At 41.5% G+C, this 22,972-nt stretch overlaps 1 protein-coding gene across 1 annotated transcript; it reads right to left on the reverse strand.

Annotated features, from left to right (window-relative positions):
• Window positions 1-3,425: 3,425 nt before the first annotated feature.
• On the reverse strand, window positions 3,426-11,168 carry LOC124266116. The gene is made up of 14 exons (XM_046700932.1): window positions 10,928-11,168; window positions 10,558-10,644; window positions 10,101-10,276; window positions 9,679-10,066; window positions 9,309-9,395; window positions 8,432-9,028; window positions 8,062-8,148; window positions 7,184-7,780; window positions 6,814-6,900; window positions 5,936-6,532; window positions 5,566-5,652; window positions 4,688-5,284; window positions 4,318-4,404; window positions 3,426-4,036 (listed from the first exon to the last, which is right to left on the reverse strand). The coding sequence occupies exons 1-14, from the start codon at window positions 11,166-11,168 to the stop codon at window positions 3,426-3,428; spliced, it is 4,326 nt and encodes a 1,441-aa protein (XP_046556888.1).
• Window positions 11,169-22,972: the final 11,804 nt, after the last annotated feature.

Below are 22,972 nucleotides of genomic sequence, written 5' to 3' on the forward strand. Positions count from 1 at the left end.
ACATGAACTGAATTATTCATAGGCAAGACAATGCATGTTGCATGTTTTTTTCTCGACCCGGACACCGTTTTCGATAACAATGCTTCATATTGTACACAAATTGTGATTTATTTAAAACGGGACAAACAAACATAACAACTTATATTGAATGCATGTGAAACATAGATTATGTGAAGGGTGTCCATCTAATTAATGCAATTGAATGCAAAAAACAAGTAGAAGAAACGCATGGGCGATTTTGAGAAAACTGGACTCATGTAGCTGCGGCAAAAGCAATACAATTATACTATTTCCTTCCAAAAAGTCATCTTTGTGTGATTGTAAACTACTTCATCGCCAAAACGCAGCAACTTTAAGTCTTTTCATTTGTTTTAGAAGCGTTTAAAGAAATGTTCGCCAAAACGTCACCAAAGAACATGCAAAGCCAAATGCATGTTCAAGTAAGCGGAAAAGCATGCGGAATCGATCACTGTAAAAAGGCAAACGTTGTGTTACATTTTGTCATTCGTTTTTGCCTGGAAAAGAGGAAATCATCATGCCACGACCGAGTGCCGCCAATCGAAACATCGCCATAGGCCGCCTTGAAGCTGGGGAGTCGCAGTCTGCAGTTACCCAACATCAACGTTAATCAGGGCACCATATCTCGCCTTTGGGATCGTTTCCTGCAGACCTAAGATCGTCCGAGAAGCAGCGATCCAAGAGTTACCACCCAAGCCCAGGACCGCTACATCCGGGTTGCTCACTTGCGTCATCGTCATGCCACAACGCATCCCTGGCTTGAGAAGAATTTCCGACCAAACTGTCACGAATCGATTGCGTGAAGTGGGGATTCGACCAAGAAGGCCAGTTGTCGCCCCTGTTTTGAGAGACTTCCATCGGCGCCATCGCTTGCAGTGGTGTCGTAGAGTGGACACTTTAGAACCTTAACTGGAACCTTAGCAACTGGAGGCGAGTCTGGTTCAGTGATGAATTACGATTTCTTCTTCACCGACTGGATGGAAGACAACGTGTTTTAGGTCAGAGAAATGAAAGTTTTGCTCCTAATTGCATTCGACAGGTCGGCAGATTCGGTGGAGTGTCATGGTGTGGGGTGTAATGTCCAGCACACAAAGACCTGGTTTAGTGGTGGTTCAGGGGGGATTTGACAGCAATTCGGTACATCAACGAAGTCCTTGCACGTCAAATGCTTCCGATTATGGACCGAGAGAGGAAGTTGTTCCAACATGACAGCGCGTCTTTACATACAGCACGCGTCAGGGCCCGCTATCGTGCCAATTCTAACGTCAATGTCTTGCCATGGCCTTCCTGATCACCAGATCTAAACCCAATAGAACAACTATGGATGAACTCGATCGACGTGTACGTCAACGTTAAAACACGTCTCAGACACTTCCACAACTGGCCATTGCATTGCAAGAATTCCGCAAGGGCAACTTCGTGGACTTATCCAGTCTATGCCGAGACGGTGCCCAGCAGTCAAGTAAACAGAAACACAACAATAAAGGCTGCTGTTGTGTTGCAATTACACGAAATCATTGCTTTTAGAATAACGCAATACATTCTTCTATAAATGTCTTATGCGTTTCTTTTCTTTTTGGAAGAGTGTATATTTAACACTCAGTTTTGATAGGAAAATCAGATATGTCTTTCTGTTTAATCATACACTTTATATATAACGAGAATTGTGTTGTGGAAATATAAAAAAATATCCTTATCAAAAGTTGTGTCCTACACAAAGAGCAATTGCCGTGGTCCAAGAGTGAGTTTACAAAGGTACAAATGGAATTTCCAAATTTAACGCAATATGGGCAAAAATGACGTTCGATCCAATTCCCTACTTCTAATATATTCCCGTGGGTTATATAAAGTAACAACATGATTTTCCTTTGTATGTGTTTGTGATGTGTGGCACCGATGAGGCAGGATGCGCTCGCCTTTTCACGAACAACCGGCATAATCATCGTTCGATAGGGGATTCTTAAGTTCATGATACAGTTGGAATCGTTCAACAGGCTTTTAGCACAGTTTCATGTGAAGGGTTCCATTGCTTTCTTTGAACGGTATACAGTAAAAGTAAACAAATACACGAACTTGATAATGTACAATACCTTTATTCAACTCCAATACATCATATGCAAGAAACAAAAGATGAACAATAATACTGTATTCTTTATGTACAAGACATTATGGCAGGTATTCACTGCTATAGGAACCTCTAATGTAACGATCGATGATATATACATGAAACAGACTACCATGTATTGCATCTGTGTTATAAAATGAAATGGAGTGGATATGCTCACAAATTACGAAATATACAAGACACTGAACACGCACGACAATAATGCATACCGGATGCCAAATTAATATGTTGAAGAACAGTTTGAGAAAACAAATGAATTGGACCAATGGAAAGGGTCTATAACGAATAATACAACATCGCTAAACAAATATATATAACATGTACTTAATAGGGACGTCAATCATTCGGGATGTACATTGACAACGTTCACACAAATATATTTAAGCCATCGTTGAACAAACATGGAAAAGTTGAAATATTGTAGTAAACTCTTTTACAGGAAGCATTTTACCTGATAGAATATGTTCTCTGTGACCTGTTTGTAATTTAAGTGACATGAAACAAAAATTTGTTTCTATTTTTCATTCGTATTATGAACTTAATTTTCAGAGCATTAACACATTAACAGCGTTACATATGTTAACCATGAACCAGTTAGGAATAGGAACAAAATAACAGAAATACATCAACAATAAAAATCAATGAGATGAGTACAAAATCCATACCCGAACTTGTCGAGAGATCACTTGATATCCTTCACAACATTGCTGAGGTTTATTAATCTAATAATGAAATATATGCCACTGCACACGAGGATGTTTCGTTCCAATAGGATATTAAATCACATGCTTTATATTAACACATTGTCAATTTAATCTCCTATGACGCAATCTCCATCCTCAGTTTCAAAATTCAACGAATCATACAGTTTCACTCAGCCCAGTGACGTGCAGGCCGCTGTAAACGCACCTTATTAGTGATCTAATTTTGTTAAGGACATCCAGTGACCCCTAAGCGCAAACACACAAAGGAAATATAGCCACACACATATACACGCGCTCACACAGACACACACGCACTCAAACACGCACAGAGACACGCAATTGATGTGATAGATGCTATGCCCCTCCTTGCATCATAAACAGGGGGACCATCTTCTCCAGGACATGTTTCTTTCCGAAAATATCAGCCTTTGCGTCTCTCAGATGCCGGTATACGACACTACGCGGGGTGCATCCGACCCGGAAGAAATTGATGTCACCTGTGAATAGAAAAAACATCAAGTCAAGGCAGAGATGGGTGTGGATGTGAAACCGGAATTAATTATACCTACATGATTTTCCTAATTCCCGTCACCCAGTGAGTTGATAAGCATATCGTGGTGAATGCTGTCATCTCCTCCACTGGGATTGCCCGATGTGATGGCAATTGGGCCAGACACAGACACCAGATAGGCCATGACGGAACTGTCGGGAACACGAATGCAGACGCTATCTTTTGTTCCAACGATATCGTAGGCATCACCGACCCCAAGATTGTACATCCATTCTCCTTTGGGTACAACACAGCTGATACCACCTGGGTAGCATCTTTCCATAAAGTTCCAAAGGAGAGGGCTGAAGTCGGGCTTGGCTGCTTTCAACTGATCCAAGTTGGACAGACACAGACATATGGGTTTTGTTGCAGGACGTTCCTTGACTGTGTAGAGCCTTCGAATGGACTCGGGGTGTTTGCAGGAGGCTCCTATGGCATACACGGTGTCTGTGGGAGTTCCAACCACACCACCATTACTCAGAATAGCAGCGGCGGCTCTTAGATCGGAGGATTTATTTGACTCGTACAGCGTGCATGGAGGGTAGCTTGTTTTGCCTTCAATTTCTGCTCTGGCGTCCTCCAAATGTTTGTCCACAATTTCCTGTGGTGTGCACCCCACTCGAAAATAGGTGATCTCACCTACAAGCACAAGGGAGAGATTGGATGTGAACAGACTTTACAAGCAGGGTGGCTTTCAGTTTACTTAATGAGTGATTCAGTATTACAAACGACCGAACTCTCCCCTCAGCTATGATATATCTTTGCCAAACGTTTACATTCTTCATGACTCGTCAAGAAAATGTTATACTTTGAAAACAGCTGTTCATAATTATAGCTCCTGAGCAGTTTGGTTCCACCTCCGAATGACATGTTTTGTATTAAGAATGGTAAAAGAAGTATTTCTTAGGAGTCACACATACCTTGGTCGATGTTCATACAGTTGACTACTGTTGATGCGCTCAGCTCTCGGGAATCGCCATCACAGATGACGCCATCAAGCTTGTGTCCTGCAAAAGAAATCCAGTATGGTATGAAAAGGGACTAAAAGTGCACATGAATTTCACTTTAAGTATGGACATCATTGCAGACATATGCACTCCCGTAAATACCATATCCTTCTGCTTTCAATATGTTGTAGCGAGATAAGCGCCTCATGAGTCACCTTGACTTTTGATGCAAATTACATGTATGTAAATGATACACATTTCAGCTCGCCGTTTTATTGAACCGATCATCTAAGGTGAAGAATGTTATACCATGTAGTAACCCGATTTGTAAACGTATACCTACCCAGTGAGTTGATAAGCATATCGTGGTGAATGCTGTCATCTCCTCCACTGGGATTGCCCGATGTGATGGCAATTGGGCCAGACACAGACACCAGATAGGCCAAGACGGAGCTGTCAGGAACACGGATGCAGATGTTGTCCTTTGTTCCAACGATATCGTAGGCATCACCGACCCCAAGATTGTACATCCATTCTCCTTTGGGTACAACACAGCTGATACCACCTGGGTAGCATCTTTCCATAAAGTTCCAAAGGAGAGGGCTGAAGTCGGGCTTGGCTGCTTTCAACTGATCCAAGTTGGACAGACACAGACATATGGGTTTTGTTGCAGGACGTTCCTTGACTGTGTAGAGCCTTCGAATGGACTCGGGGTGTTTGCAGGAGGCTCCTATGGCATACACGGTGTCTGTGGGAGTTCCAACCACACCACCATTACTCAGAATAGCAGCGGCGGCTCTTAGATCGGAGGATTTATTTGACTCGTACAGCGTGCATGGAGGGTAGCTTGTTTTGCCTTCAATTTCTGCTCTGGCGTCCTCCAAATGTTTGTCCACAATTTCCTGTGGTGTGCACCCCACTCGAAAATAGGTGATCTCACCTACAAGCACAAGGGAGAGATTGGATGTGAACAGACTTTACAAGCAGGGTGGCTTTCAGTTTACTTAATGAGTGATTCAGTATTACAAACGACCGAACTCTCCCTCAGCTATGATATATCTTTTTGCCAAACGTTTACATTCTTCATGACTCGTCAAGAAAATGTTATACTTTGAAAACAGCTGTTCATAATTATAGCTCCTGAGCAGTTTGGTTCCACCTCCGAATGACATGTTTTGTATTAAGAATGGTAAAGAAGTATTTCTTAGGAGTCACACATACCTTGGTCGATGTTCATACAGTTGACTACTGTTGATGCGCTCAGCTCTCGGGAATCGCCATCACAGATGACGCCATCAAGCTTGTGTCCTGCAAAAGAAATCCAGTATGGTATGAAAAGGGACTAAAAGTGCACATGAATTTCACTTTAAGTATGGACATCATTGCAGACATATGCACTCCCGTAAATACCATATCCTTCTGCTTTCAATATGTTGTAGCGAGATAAGCGCCTCATGAGTCACCTTGACTTTTGATGCAAATTACATGTATGTAAATGATACACATTTCAGCTCGCCGTTTTATTGAACCGATCATCTAAGGTGAAGAATGTTATACCATGTAGTAACCCGATTTGTAAACGTATACCTACCCAGTGAGTTGATAAGCATATCGTGGTGAATGCTGTCATCTCCTCCACTGGGATTGCCCGATGTGATGGCAATTGGGCCAGACACAGACACCAGATAGGCCAAGACGGAGCTGTCAGGAACACGGATGCAGATGTTGTCCTTTGTTCCAACGATATCGTAGGCATCACCGACCCCAAGATTGTACATCCATTCTCCTTTGGGTACAACACAGCTGATACCACCTGGGTAGCATCTTTCCATAAAGTTCCAAAGGAGAGGGCTGAAGTCGGGCTTGGCTGCTTTCAACTGATCCAAGTTGGACAGACACAGACATATGGGTTTTGTTGCAGGACGTTCCTTGACTGTGTAGAGCCTTCGAATGGACTCGGGGTGTTTGCAGGAGGCTCCTATGGCATACACGGTGTCTGTGGGAGTTCCAACCACACCACCATTACTCAGAATAGCAGCGGCGGCTCTTAGATCGGAGGATTTATTTGACTCGTACAGCGTGCATGGAGGGTAGCTTGTTTTGCCTTCAATTTCTGCTCTGGCGTCCTCCAAATGTTTGTCCACAATTTCCTGTGGTGTGCACCCCACTCGAAAATAGGTGATCTCACCTACAAGCACAAGGGAGAGATTGGATGTGAACAGACTTTACAAGCAGGGTGGCTTTCAGTTTACTTAATGAGTGATTCAGTATTACAAACAACCGAACTCTGCCCTCAGCTAAGATATATCTTTGCCAAACGTTTACATTCTTCATGACTCGTCAAGAAAATGTTATACTTTGAAAACAGCTGTTCATAATTATAGCTCCTGAGCAGTTTGGTTCCACCTCCGAATGACATGTTTTGTATTAAGAATGGTAAAAGAAGTATTTCTTAGGAGTCACACATACCTTGGTCGATGTTCATACAGTTGACTACTGTTGATGCGCTCAGCTCTCGGGAATCGCCATCACAGATGACGCCATCAAGCTTGTGTCCTGCAAAAGAAATCCAGTATGGTATGAAAAGGGACTAAAAGTGCACATGAATTTCACTTTAAGTATGGACATCATTGCAGGCATATGCACTCCCGTAAATACCATATCCTTCTGCTTTCAATATGTTGTAGCGAGATAAGCACCTCATGAGTCACCTTGACTTTTGATGCAAATTACATGTATGTAAATGATACACATTTCAGCTCGCCGTTTTATTGAACCGATCATCTAAGGTGAAGAATGTTATACCATGTAGTAACCCGATTTGTAAACGTATACCTACCCAGTGAGTTGATAAGCATATCGTGGTGAATGCTGTCATCTCCTCCACTGGGATTGCCCGATGTGATGGCAATTGGGCCAGACACAGACACCAGATAGGCCAAGACGGAGCTGTCAGGAACACGGATGCAGATGTTGTCCTTTGTTCCAACGATATCGTAGGCATCACCGACCCCAAGATTGTACATCCATTCTCCTTTGGGTACAACACAGCTGATACCACCTGGGTAGCATCTTTCCATAAAGTTCCAAAGGAGAGGGCTGAAGTCGGGCTTGGCTGCTTTCAACTGATCCAAGTTGGACAGACACAGACATATGGGTTTTGTTGCAGGACGTTCCTTGACTGTGTAGAGCCTTCGAATGGACTCGGGGTGTTTGCAGGAGGCTCCTATGGCATACACGGTGTCTGTGGGAGTTCCAACCACACCACCATTACTCAGAATAGCAGCGGCGGCTCTTAGATCGGAGGATTTATTTGACTCGTACAGCGTGCATGGAGGGTAGCTTGTTTTGCCTTCAATTTCTGCTCTGGCGTCCTCCAAATGTTTGTCCACAATTTCCTGTGGTGTGCACCCCACTCGAAAATAGGTGATCTCACCTACAAGCACAAGGGAGAGATGGATGTGAACAGACTTTACAAGCAGGGTGGCTTTCAGTTTACTTAATGAGTGATTCAGTATTACAAACGACCGAACCTCTCCCCTCAGCTATGATATATCTTTGCCAAACGTTTACATTCTTCATGACTCGTCAAGAAAATGTTATACTTTGAAAACAGCTGTTCATAATTATAGCTCCTGAGCAGTTTGGTTCCACCTCCGAATGACATGTTTTGTATTAAGAATGGTAAAAGAAGTATTTCTTAGGAGTCACACATACCTTGGTCGATGTTCATACAGTTGACTACTGTTGATGCGCTCAGCTCTCGGGAATCGCCATCACAGATGACGCCATCAAGCTTGTGTCCTGCAAAAGAAATCCAGTATGGTATGAAAAGGGACTAAAAGTGCACATGAATTTCACTTTAAGTATGGACATCATTGCAGGCATATGCACTCCCGTAAATACCATATCCTTCTGCTTTCAATATGTTGTAGCGAGATAAGCACCTCATGAGTCACCTTGACTTTTGATGCAAATTACATGTATGTAAATGATACACATTTCAGCTCGCCGTTTTATTGAACCGATCATCTAAGGTGAAGAATGTTATACCATGTAGTAACCCGATTTGTAAACGTATACCTACCCAGTGAGTTGATAAGCATATCGTGGTGAATGCTGTCATCTCCTCCACTGGGATTGCCCGATGTGATGGCAATTGGGCCAGACACAGACACCAGATAGGCCAAGACGGAGCTGTCAGGAACACGGATGCAGATGTTGTCCTTTGTTCCAACGATATCGTAGGCATCACCGACCCCAAGATTGTACATCCATTCTCCTTTGGGTACAACACAGCTGATACCACCTGGGTAGCATCTTTCCATAAAGTTCCAAAGGAGAGGGCTGAAGTCGGGCTTGGCTGCTTTCAACTGATCCAAGTTGGACAGACACAGACATATGGGTTTTGTTGCAGGACGTTCCTTGACTGTGTAGAGCCTTCGAATGGACTCGGGGTGTTTGCAGGAGGCTCCTATGGCATACACGGTGTCTGTGGGAGTTCCAACCACACCACCATTACTCAGAATAGCAGCGGCGGCTCTTAGATCGGAGGATTTATTTGACTCGTACAGCGTGCATGGAGGGTAGCTTGTTTTGCCTTCAATTTCTGCTCTGGCGTCCTCCAAATGTTTGTCCACAATTTCCTGTGGTGTGCACCCCACTCGAAAATAGGTGATCTCACCTACAAGCACAAGGGGAGATTGGATGTGAACAGACTTTACAAGCAGGGTGGCTTTCAGTTTACTTAATGAGTGATTCAGTATTACAAACGACCGAACTCTGCCCTCAGCTAAGATATATCTTTGCCAAACGTTTACATTCTTCATGACCCGTCAAGAAAATGTTATACTTTGAAAACAGCTGTTCATAATTATAGCTCCTGAGCAGTTTGGTTCCACCTCCGAATGACATGTTTTGTATTAAGAATGGTAAAAGAAGTATTTCTTAGGAGTCACACATACCTTGGTCGATGTTCATACAGTTGACTACTGTTGATGCGCTCAGCTCTCGGGAATCGCCATCACAGATGACGCCATCAAGCTTGTGTCCTGCAAAAGAAATCCAGTATGGTATGAAAAGGGACTAAAAGTGCACATGAATTTCACTTTAAGTATGGACATCATTGCAGGCATATGCACTCCCGTAAATACCATATCCTTCTGCTTTCAATATGTTGTAGCGAGATAAGCACCTCATGAGTCACCTTGACTTTTGATGCAAATTACATGTATGTAAATGATACACATTTCAGCTCGCCGTTTTATTGAACCGATCATCTAAGGTGAAGAATGTTATACCATGTAGTAACCCGATTTGTAAACGTATACCTACCCAGTGAGTTGATAAGCATATCGTGGTGAATGCTGTCATCTCCTCCACTGGGATTGCCCGATGTGATGGCAATTGGGCCAGACACAGACACCAGATAGGCCAAGACGGAGCTGTCAGGAACACGGATGCAGATGTTGTCCTTTGTTCCAACGATATCGTAGGCATCACCGACCCCAAGATTGTACATCCATTCTCCTTTGGGTACAACACAGCTGATACCACCTGGGTAGCATCTTTCCATAAAGTTCCAAAGGAGAGGGCTGAAGTCGGGCTTGGCTGCTTTCAACTGATCCAAGTTGGACAGACACAGACATATGGGTTTTGTTGCAGGACGTTCCTTGACTGTGTAGAGCCTTCGAATGGACTCGGGGGTGTTTGCAGGAGGCTCCTATGGCATACACGGTGTCTGTGGGAGTTCCAACCACACCACCATTACTCAGAATAGCAGCGGCGGCTCTTAGATCGGAGGATTTATTTGACTCGTACAGCGTGCATGGAGGGTAGCTTGTTTTGCCTTCAATTTCTGCTCTGGCGTCCTCCAAATGTTTGTCCACAATTTCCTGTGGTGTGCACCCCACTCGAAAATAGGTGATCTCACCTACAAACACAAGGGGAGATTGGATGTGAACAGACTTTACAAGCAGGGTGGCTTTCAGTTTACTTAATGAGTGATTCAGTATTACAAACAACCGAACTCTGCCCTCAGCTAAGATATATCTTTTGCCAAACGTTTACATTCTTCATGACTCGTCAAGAAAATGTTATACTTTGAAAACAGCTGTTCATAATTATAGCTCCTGAGCAGTTTGGTTCCACCTCCGAATGACATGTTTTGTATTAAGAATGGTAAAAGAAGTATTTCTTAGGAGTCACACATACCTTGGTCGATGTTCATACAGTTGACTACTGTTGATGCGCTCAGCTCTCGGGAATCGCCATCACAGATGACGCCATCAAGCTTGTGTCCTGCAAAAGAAATCCAGTATGGTATGAAAAGGGACTAAAAGTGCACATGAATTTCACTTTAAGTATGGACATCATTGCAGGCATATGCACTCCCGTAAATACCATATCCTTCTGCTTTCAATATGTTGTAGCGAGATAAGCACCTCATGAGTCACCTTGACTTTTGATGCAAATTACATGTATGTAAATGATACACATTTCAGCTCGCCGTTTTATTGAACCGATCATCTAAGGTGAAGAATGTTATACCATGTAGTAACCCGATTTGTAAACGTATACCTACCCAGTGAGTTGATAAGCATATCGTGGTGAATGCTGTCATCTCCTCCACTGGGATTGCCCGATGTGATGGCAATTGGGCCAGACACAGACACCAGATAGGCCAAGACGGAGCTGTCAGGAACACGGATGCAGATGTTGTCCTTTGTTCCAACGATATCGTAGGCATCACCGACCCCAAGATTGTACATCCATTCTCCTTTGGGTACAACACAGCTGATACCACCTGGGTAGCATCTTTCCATAAAGTTCCAAAGGAGAGGGCTGAAGTCGGGCTTGGCTGCTTTCAACTGATCCAAGTTGGACAGACACAGACATATGGGTTTTGTTGCAGGACGTTCCTTGACTGTGTAGAGCCTTCGAATGGACTCGGGGTGTTTGCAGGAGGCTCCTATGGCATACACGGTGTCTGTGGGAGTTCGGTCAGGCTCGCTGACGTGGTTGACCAATTGCGTAGATCGATGCTCATGATGTTGATCACTGGAATGTCTGATCGGGACTCGATCATGTACAGACCGCCGCCATTTAGTAGGAATGTTGTGCGGCATCAAGGAACAACTAACGCAAACCAAACCATTGTTATGCATGCACAAACCATTGTTATGAATGCACAAACCATTGTTATGAATAAATACACAAACCATTGTTATGAATGCACAAACCATTGTTATGAATGCACAAACCATTGTTATGAATGCACAAACCATTGTTATGAATGCACAAACCATTGTTATGAATGCACAAACCATTGTTATGAATGCACAAACCATTGTTATGAATAAATACACAAACCATTGTTATGAATGCACAAACCATTGTTATGAATACACAAACCATTGTTATGAATGCACAAACCATTGTTATGAATGCACAAACCATTGTTATGAATACACAAACCATTGTTATGAATGCACAGACCATTGTTATGAATACACAAACCATTGTTATGAATGCACAAACCATTGTTATGAATACACAAACCATTGTTATGAATGCACAAACCATTGTTATGAATGCACAAACCATTGTTATGAATAAATACACAAACCATTGTTATGAATGCACAAACCATTGTTATGAATGCACAAACCATTGTTATGAATGCACAAACCATTGTTATGAATACACAAACCATTGTTATGAATGCACAAACTATTGTTGATTAGAAATGGGTGTGGGATTTTGTAAAGTTTGATTTACGCTTATGGCCGCATTTGGCATGAATGTCATTTCAACACTTTCGGTGTTTGGCTGATATTGAATTGATATTTTCTCAAACGCGTATCATTTAGCAAACACTGCTAGAAATACGTTTAACCACTGCAGCACCGAGATATATAATCATTTTGTTGATATTGCAATATGTGTCCATCAAGTAAAATATTATAAAGTGGTTATGCCACTTTAAGATATGTGTTAAAATATCACAGTGACACACATATAACAGATATAAGAATATGAGAATATACGTACGTTGTTTCTGGTGTTCACAACGCTGTATCCTTGTACTCTTTCAAAATGACCAAGGTGAATAGATATCACTTGTAGATCCCTCGTTCTACAACAGTTGATGCTATATCCTGGTTCAGAGGTAGATACCGAAATTCGAAACTGAGGCCTCCGAGGGTAACGAGAAATGTAAAACACACTTGGAAAATAGAAGAAAACTCGTTGAAAACGCTATCTCCAAACTCCAAGAATCCCAGTGTTTTGTTCTCAAATCCCGTGTTTGCACAAGCTTTTAACGACGTTGGAAATGTAAAGAAAATCGTTAATAAAACGCTATCTTTCAATTCCAACTCGTCTCCTCCGATCTCAAAGAGAGCTTTGATAACACTGAACGCCATCGGTCGAATATATATACTCAACAGCAAATTAGGTTCGTGTGTGCGGTCAGCTGATTCGCGATTGACAAGGAGGCGTGGCTATTTGTTTCAAACACCACATTTGGACTTACGGAGGGACAGGATTGGCGGCCATCTTTCATCACGGCATGTGTAGGTGTCAATTTTAGTAACATCTCTCGCTACCCCGTGGATCGTGGAATATTTATTCAATAACAGCTGGTTGTCGATTGACGCATGCTGGGTTTTGCAGACGCGGTACGGTGTAGTCGATGTCACGTGGCACAGGTTGATGTTAAGGAAATGGACATCGACAGTAACTGTGATGATGTAGAGACACGAGTCGATTTCACTCAATCACAGCAGCTGATCGCTGTGTTGGCTCAACAAAGCCACGCGGGAGGTATTTAGGCTGTTATTATTGGGTGTATTTTTTCACTTATTACTTAGGGGGTCCGGGCAAAAGGTCGGGATATTTGTCAAAGGTTGAAGTTATCATACGTAATAGGCGTTAACTGGTGTAGACATTATTCATATTTTTTCATATTATGTACATATTGATATCCGTTCAATTAATAAATATTTACATTTTAATATTAATCACACATATAAAGATGATACATGATATACCTAAGCATATTGCAAGGTAAATGCTATTGATATTTGCATCAAATAAATCATTTTATTTTATGAAAATAGGAAACGACAATGACAGTATAATGATGACGATAATAGTAGATAAAATACTTCTAGTCATGCAATGATACACCCATGAAAAAATGCAGGATATCATTGCACATCAAAGCCGAATATTCCACGTTTATTCATAATTTCGATGAATAAAAAAATTATACTGGTCATCTGTTCTATTTTTGCACTACATATTTTCTTAATATAACACAATACCATATAAATAAACCATGTGGTTTAATTCGGATATAAATGTTATGAGGATTTAATATCTGTTTGATGTGAACTTCAAAGCGAAATCCTTGACTGTTTAACGCTATAATAAGCGCTGTAATATTTTTATTAATTTCACGCCATGTATTACGTAACCAAGTCAACATTCAGTGTTAACCACAAAAATTCATCATTACAAGATAGCAGGTTAGTTCTACATCCCTAATCCCCAAACCGTTAAGCGGAGGGTGTGTCACTGTTTGCTGCGTAATTCATTAGCGTTTAGAAAACCGCAAAATCGAAAACATGCAATCAAAAAAAACTTTAATCCCTTGAAACATTTTAAACGGAACTCTTGAACTTGGGGGATGAAACTCAAACATGTCACGAGTGACATTGGACAAGATGGGGTGTGGTGTTTTTCTAAAACCTGTTTCAGCTCGGTCAAGTTTCAAGCAAGACGTCATCCACAGTGCCGGCGTTGATGTCCGGACAACGACTTCCCCGCCCCGGGCGTAACCTTTTTAAAGCTTGCTTCCGTTGCTAGTGCTTTCTTTAACGTTCAAGTCGCACGCGACCCTTTCATGTAAGGCGCGTGTCCGTACTGACCAGTGCACGAGGTTATTTGATCACTGGGTTAACCGATCACAATGACCACTTCAATCAAGCTCTGTTTTCATTCATGGATGCGTCTGTTTCTCATTGTGTTTTGTTTCTTTAATGATTAAAAACTCGGTAAATATGTCACAATCAACTGTGAACCAAACGTTTGGTATGATGAGCAGTTTGTGGGATATTATATCTGAAATACATGCGCTTAGTCTTCACCATCAAATCATTCCTTCAAAATGTCCACGGCACTATGTTTTTGCTCAGGATATATTGATAACTATCGTGATGTGAATATTTTGAAACAAAAAAGCAACAAAAAAGAGCCATGGGACAATGCTTTGACATCGCTGTTTTTATATTCAAAATACTATAATTGTATTCATTTTTTTTAAATCGAAATATTCAGTAACGCCTTCTTTGTAAGGGATATGGTTCAAACATATCCAGGATATATAAGGGTTTTTTTCTAACTGAAAGAAATGACTGCATGTCGATATGCAAATGTTCAAGTTAAACAGAGGACTACACCTATTATATTTCAGAATATGTCTTTTTTCTATTTCTAACAACCAGGGTTCAGTCCCCCTTTGTGTTTTTTGTTTCGTCAAATACATCGAACACAAGGAAAAGGTGGCCTGTCACGTACGGCGAAGTCCGGTGTATTTTAACATGGGCTGGTGACGTAACGATTTAAAACACACGTTTTGGATGCTGTTGTCTACCTAATCTCTCCTTCACAACACAGGGCGTTTCAGTCTCACAGTCGTGTCGCATGATAAAAATCTCCATAGTTTTACATGAAACCTTACCTAAAAAATGTTGATAAGCCACAATATTTGCGGAAAACACTGTACCTCTTCGGCAAGAAACGTTTTTTCCAATAATTGTATAGTTGGCTTGAACAAGATGCATTGTTTGCCATACAGCACATTTTGAAGGAAATTGCAGAATTACACTTTGGGGGCGGAAATGTATTGTGTTTGAAACATGTATACAAAAGATACATTATAATGGTATGTATTGCGTGAATATTGTCTATAGCCGCAGTCAGCAATATTCAAGCTTCCCACAGTAACTAGAGACTGGGAGTATGATAAACGATTATAAGGATAGGATGACATCTCAACTAGACAGGATTGACACTGACCACCTGTTACCCATTTTACATTTCTGGCGTCAAAAGTTTGTTCATTGGTTGGTTGTTGTTTAACGCCACACTCAGCAATATTCCAGCTAGATGGCGGCGGTCTGTAAATAATAGAGTCTGGGCCAGACAAACCAGTGACCAACAGCATAAATACCCATCAACGCAATTGGGATACGATGACATGTGTCAACCAAGTCAGCGAGTCTGACCAACCAATCCCCTTAGTCGCCTCTCACTACAAGCATAGTTTACTGAAGACCAATTCTACCCCGGATCTTCACTTGTAGACGTATTTGGTATTAGTCAGAATCTGAACATTATTTCGCGAACAGCTGATGTCATCACCGATATTTACTGATCCATTGATACAATTGTAACCGCTATTTCTCCTTCAACGCCATTTGGGATCGGTTTCGGTCGATGATGGAGGCATTGACGTTTTATATTCCTTTCCATGACAATGGAGAGTGCAAGTCTTATAATAATTATTAACTTAAAAATATCGCGTTTGGGTTACGTCCCTTAATGCGAGTGCGAGGATAGTGGCACCGTAGTAGCATTATACACTCTGAATGTAGCAGAATGTATTATTATCATTTTAAGTTGCATGTGAAATAATAAGATTATTTTTTTATATCTCAATTAAGAGTATTCCATGGTAAGGTTTTCATCGGCATTATAGTTTCTTGCTGCTTTCAGCAATATTCCAACACGATCATGTAAGGGACATCAGAAATGGGTTTTACACATTTGCATCCATGTACGGAATCGAACCCAGGCCTTCGGCGTGACAAGTGGACGCTTGAACCATTAAGCTATCCCACCAGCCCATGCCATCAATGTAATTATGACCACGTGTTGTTCTCTGTCATCAAGAGGAACATCGGGGACATCAAAATAGTATTTAGGATCGCCTCCATTATATGAATTATATACATATTTTAATAACGGTTATGCCAGAAGGTAGGAATGACGTGTCTGACTTCAGAGAGGCTTCCGTGAGGGGAATTCCCTTCCGCAACCTGGAAGGAAAATGGCAAAATCGTCAAAAACACATTTTAGATATATTTTTTCAGCTTAACAAGTAATTTTTATAAATATTTTTTTTATTTCCATTTTTATGTTACAATTTCCATTACAACAGCTTTATGTTCTTAAATTAAAAGTATTTTAAGTGTACGGTGAATAGTGTTGATGTAAATACATAGTGTGTACATTACCTCTTATATATATAGTACACATATATACAAAATACATGTAGTTACAGTCAGTCAGTTATAGTATTTCGAGATTAACAAGTAATGTTGTCTGTTTAAAGCAAAATAATTTTGAAAACATTTAAATACAGGTCCGTTGTGACTATTAAAAACTTTACTATTAATGTGATATTTTCAGAATAATGTATAAGCTTGCTTGAATGAATTTAGATAGTGAAGTACAAGTGTGGACATTGGATTTGGTGTGTGTGTGTGTTTGTGCGTGCGTGTGTATGTGTGTTTGTGTAAGCGTTCGTGCGTGTGTACGTGTGTGTGTCTGTGGTGAACATGTCTGTGAGTCGGTACAGTCTTGAGTAATTTTCGTCTGTCTACATTGCCATACTCCTTAACGAATGTGTGTTTCACAGAGTGTACGAGGGAGTTAGAGAACGTGTGGGAAAGGTTTAACCAACACTTTTTAAACTCAACTCAACATTCATCCTCGTTGTACATTTTCCTCTAAAGACATGAAATACACACCACGTGACTCAGTGACGGAAACATTGCCGACATCAGTGACCCTAAAAGAAGACGGATGGACACCACCCGAAATCGTAACAGCAAAGTTCATTATTTTAAGTTTTGAACGTGATGTAGTTTACAGAAATTGTAACGTTAAAATGACGAAAAGCGCACTGCATAATGCATATATGTCTCAAGCATCTTACGAGCACAGTATATCCGCGATACTATGGCGCCCACAATTACCCCGACTAAGAATTCCCTCGTGTACTTTAATCTGTTTTTTGTATAGATGTCACGGTTTTGGCCTGATTTCGGGACATTTTAGAAAGACGGTATTGTAGGATGTACATTTGAACAAAAGCAAAGTCTGTGGACATTAACGTCACAGTGAAACAGACAATACAGACGCGAACGAGGAAGTGGTCTTGTTTGTTTCTGGGTCACGCTGTACACCGAGACTTGGCGACGCGACAGCCACAAGTCAGTAAGTATTACCTTAAAGCTATTGATGAATGTAGCCGAGCTAACTACATGTTAATTTTTAAGCTGTTGACATGATATGAGACCATCAATAGACGGCATTCATTTGAGAAATAAGTCCAGATAAAATAATTACCTAGTTAATCAGTACCGATAGTACTTCGGCGCTTGTATACACATGCAGTTATAGTTTCAATGTCCAATGTTAACGGTACTTGAAAATGGAGTCACGATGGCTCTAAATGAGACTTAGTGATTATTTCATTAATATGAGATAGTGAATGTAACTACAGAACTCTAATATTTAACTCTGTCAACTATATTAACATGTGTTTTATAATTACAAACTGTCGGGCAACGAAAGCCATACACTGATGTTTGATGATGGCTGGAGGTGAGGTGAGGTGAAATTGGGTTTAACGTCGTGCTTGAGAATATTTCGCTCATATGACGACGTGCATGCGTATGTATGTGTATGTGCGGCTGCTTGTACTAGCCCAGACTGAAGCTGGTTTTATAGTGCTAGCTCACTGAGTACCATGCCGCAGTGAAGCATGAATACCCCACTCAGACACATTATACTGACTCCGAGCCGACCAGTCCTTGTTGTACCCATTAATGCCGAGCGCCAGACAGGGACCAACAAGTACCATATTTTAACGTCTTTTGGTATCCGGGCAGACGCTCTAACCACTACACCACGGAGGCGGTCTGATGATGGCTGGAAATGAAACAACGAAGAAACAGTTATTCCATGGTTATGTATAGGATACGGGTATCATGGTTGTGGTATTGGTATCATAATAAAGATGCGGGTACCTTCAGTTTGCAGTTTCGGTGACTGTTTGATTTGATTTAAACATATTTTATTCAGTGAAGAAAGGGATGAGGAACAAGTTATCCAACTTAGGTAACCATCTCCCGAGTATTTACAACATGATAAATATACAACAACATACATGTAATATAGAAAGAAATATAGTACAGAAATGGTAGAGACCTATGTACAGAGATAGTTATTAAGACATATGAAAATATTTACAGCATTCAAGAAAAACGCTTGCTATTTGATATGTAATCCTGAACTGCTTTAAATATTGCATGATTTTGAGTATATGATAAGTTCTTGCAGCCATTTAAGATAGTTCTTGCTGTTTTACGGTGCCATTTTCATGACGTTTGTTGATAACTAGATTGTCTGGTCCAGGCTGGATATTTACAGACCGCCACCATATAACTGTAATATTTCGTTCAAAATCAATTCTTTAGTGTATATTTTATTTTACTGGGCAGTTTGTTATATATCTAAGGGAATGGTGTCTTGGCTTTGAATTGGAAGGAGTAGACTTATGGTTAGAGAGTTACCCTCATGGGTGCAATGTTTAACTCCAATTTCTTTACCCGTGAAGGTCCGGGTTAGAATGAACCTTCAGTAACCCATGCTTGTCTCCACCCGTGAAGGTCCGGGTTAGAATGAACCTTCAGTAACCCATGCTTGTCGTAAGAGGCGACTAACGGGATCGGGTGGTCAGGCTCGCTGACTTGGTTGACACATGTCATCGGTTCCCAATTGCGCAGATCGATGCTCATGCTGTTGATCCCTGGATTGTCTGATTACATACCGCCGCCATACAGCTGGAATATTGCTGAGTGCGGCGTAAAACTAAACTCAATCACTCACCAATTTCTGTTGTCCATGTTTTAGCTGGGATATTAACAACGGTAGAGTATAATCCTACTCACCAACTAAATTAAAATCGAGGCGACTATAGAGACGTTGGTTTGACGTATTGCAATCACAGCTGGTTCAGTAAACAATAGATGTACCTCCAACAGTAACGACACGAAGACATCTTCTGTAGAATGACAATACGTATGTTAAGAATGGCTTACAGATAAAACTAAGTCTTCTTTTCGTTCGGTATCCAACTAACTGATTAACTACACCAAGATTAAATATGAATGATTAAAAATGTTTCGTCCTTATCATCACCATTAACTGGTATGAAACAGAAAAACGAAGTTTATGTCGAGAATGGTTGTCCTGATTGCAATGAGGTCATTTCGATGTGCTTAAATAGAACTGAAACTATTTTTTAACAAATCCCCCCAAATCCCCCCTAAACGATCCCCACAAAAGATAGAGATTGACAAAAGGACAGAGTTATAAAAATGTCATAGCTTTCTTATAACACTTATTTCTTGTCATATAAAGAACGTAAGAAGCAAATTTGATATTACAATGTTTTATTCGTTATATTTACAGTACTATATGTACAATATGATGTTACCAATGTGCCTGCATTTGTGTATTATGTGCCTTTGGCCTAGAATTACAGAAATAATTATGTCTGTTATGAAGCTGACCAAGAGTGTTCGTTGAGGACGCTCTCGGATGTATATCCAGTTTACATCCTACCGGCGAAAATTTAGTATCTTTGTGCAAAAAGCTTTATGGTAACTGGTACACAATATACAATTCGCGAAATACCTTCGAGCCAATTTCACTTGAATGAAGTTTTCATTAAATTTCGGTTAGACTTAGCTGTCATCATCAACTCTTCATACCTGACTGCTGTCAACCATCCTGAACTACCACCGAGAACGTCCTCAACGAACACTCTCGGTCAAAAAGATAGAGTGATATAAAAGAGAGTGAGTGAGTGGGTGTGTTTAGTTTTACGCCGCACTCAGCAACATTCCAGCTATATGGCGGCGGTGTGTAAATAATCGAGCCTGGACAAGACAATCCAGTGATCAACAGCATGAGCATCCATCTGCACAACTGGGAACCGATGACATGTGTCAACCAAGCCAGCGAGCCTGACCACCCGATCCCGTTAGTCGCCTCTTACGACAAGCATGGATTACTGAAGATCAATATTCTAACCCGGACCTTCACAGGTCGATATAAAAGAGAGGGCAAAAAGTGAGTGAGTTTAGTTTACGCCGCTTTTAGCAATATTCCAGTAATATCACGGCGGGGGGACACCAGAAATGGGTTTCACACATTGTACCCATGTGGAGAATCGAAGAGAGGGCGAAAAGATAAAGATGAAGTGATAAAAGGATAGACTGATAATGATGAGCGAACATAAGCATAACTGGCGGCAGTTGGTTTGGCCGCATTCAAGTGTTACCGGGGCGAGCCTCTCCGCATGTAGAACATGTGTTGTGTTTCATGATGTCAAGTAGTGAGTGTAGATTGAGGTGTAGTGAACCAACGTCGTGGTCGGAACATGTCACGTACAATACACCGTACTTAGTGTGTTTCATATCGTACTATTTGAATTCCCTACATCAGAGATGAAGCACACTTCCTTCTATGATAGTCACTTTCATCGTATTTATATCGATAATGTATGGGAGAGTGAGTGAGTGAGTGAGAACTCAGTTTAACGCCGCTGTACTCAGCAATATTCAAAAGCTATATGGCGGCGGTCTGTAAAGCGAGCCTAATCGAGTCGCCTGGACCACAAAATCCAGTGATCAAAAGCATGAGCATCGATCTGCGCAACTGGGAACCGATGACATGTGTCAACCAAGTCTTGTTGGTCTCTGCGAGCCTGACCATAAGGACTGGTCCTCGTTAGTCGCCTCTTACGACAAGCATGGGTTACTGAAGGTTCATTCTAACCCGGAGTTTCACGGGTCTATGGGAGAGTGAGTGAGTTGGGTTTAACGCTGTTTTGAGCAGTATTCAGTTTATCACTTCGTGTAAGCTGGATGTGGAAAACAGTAACCCAAACTCTGTAGTACCAACATTTTAGCGCAATTTATTTGTGCTGTGATGATGCTTCGATGTAAACGGCATCTAGACTACACGTGGACAGACATATGTAGATAGGCAACTTATCCCATGCCATTCCATTCAGCAATCAATGTATCGTCACGCAAAGAGGCAATAAATTCAAATTGTTGTACAAGGATACGTGTTGGGGTATATATTGTACGAAAACCCAATGATGAGGGTCCAATGACATCGTATCAGAAACTGTTATCTAGCGTTGTCCTACCACCTTACTACAGGAATCGCTTGCTGTCAAGTCGTCGGTGATATGGCGTGAATACACAAGCGTATTCCACATTTCATATAATATATATATAATGATAAAATGACATTTGCTGCTTCCACATGTAATTCCATAATTATCACTGACTGACTGAGTTTGGTTTTACGCCGCTTTTAGCAATATTCCAGCAACATCACGGCGGGGGACACCAGAAATGGGCTTCACACCTTTTACCCATGTGGGGATTTGAACCCGGGTCTTCGGCGTGACGAGCCAACGCTTTAACCACTAGGCTATCCAACCGCCCCTATAATTATCAAATCACCTTAATTATATACAGGAGCGGTGGGGCAGCCTAGTGGTTAAAGCGAACGCTCGTCACACCGAAGATCCGGGTTCGATTCCCCACATGGGCACAATGTGTGAAGCCCATATTACTGGAATATTGCTAAAGACGGCGTAAAACCCAACTCACTCACTCACTTTATAACCTGGCCCCGACAATCGAGTGTCTAAGGGTATTCGGTATTTCGATCACAAATGAGTGAGTAGAATTTTACGCCGCTTTCAGATAAATTGACAAAATATTACGACAGGGAACACCAGAAATGGGCTTCACACATTGTACATACGCGGGGAATCGAACCTGATTACAAACAAAAGATTATATAAAATGTATTCCCTACTTGTACGTCCTTTGCTGCATTGAAAACCCCGAATCTCCAAATAAATGGCATTTCCAAGTTCTGTGGAGTTAAGGCATCAGTGCCACTACACTACAGTGACTGTCGACATTAATGCGTTAACCTAACCAGGCACAAGGCTGTTGTTATTACTGCTATCTCTCGGATAACTCGCCCCAGAGACACTCCACGTAGCTAAAGTAGAAGAGATATTCATGAAAATTTAATCGTAACGAGCATTTACAAGCTTTTTTTTATAAAAGAAAAATCAGACACTATCCATTTTGTGTTCTCTTGATCGGGAAGAACAGCCTTCACCTACCTCAATAGGCCTCGTCAACTCATCTGGACACACAGTGATAATGAACAGACAACAGATCTACCCGGCCCTAAGAGTGGTTGAGTAAGGATTTACGCCGCTTTCAGCCAAAGCCGCTTTCACGGCTGGGTGCTCCAGAAATGGGTTTCTGTACCCATGTGGGGTCTCGAACTAGGGTCTTCGGCGTGATGAGCAAACGCTTTAACCACTTGCCTACCCCTACCGCCGATCAAACACATGTGTAGATCAAGGGGAAGGGTTTCAGCGGAATATGTCTTTGAGGGCACTGCATGATAAGGTTCTCCTTCGAGGCGGAATAGACCCTCA

Source organism: Haliotis rubra, unplaced genomic scaffold (assembly GCF_003918875.1).
Source record: "Haliotis rubra isolate DU_JTF1 unplaced genomic scaffold, ASM391887v1 Scf10, whole genome shotgun sequence".
NCBI classification, from domain to species: Eukaryota; Metazoa; Mollusca; class Gastropoda; order Lepetellida; family Haliotidae; genus Haliotis; species Haliotis rubra.

What these genes read in the sequence shown, in the direction of transcription:
- LOC124266116 (XM_046700932.1), bottom strand. Translation starts at nt 11,168, where the DNA reads ATGGAAAGATGCTACCCAGGTGGTATCAGCTGTGTTGTACCCAAAGGA. An exon ending in CTGTATGAACATCGACCAAG is followed by an intron (nt 5,285 to 5,565) that starts GTATGTGTGACT and finishes TTGTGCTTGTAG; the next exon opens with GTGAGATCACCTATTTTCGA. An exon ending in TATGCTTATCAACTCACTGG is followed by an intron (nt 4,405 to 4,687) that starts GTAGGTATACGT and finishes TTTCTTTTGCAG; the next exon opens with GACACAAGCTTGATGGCGTC.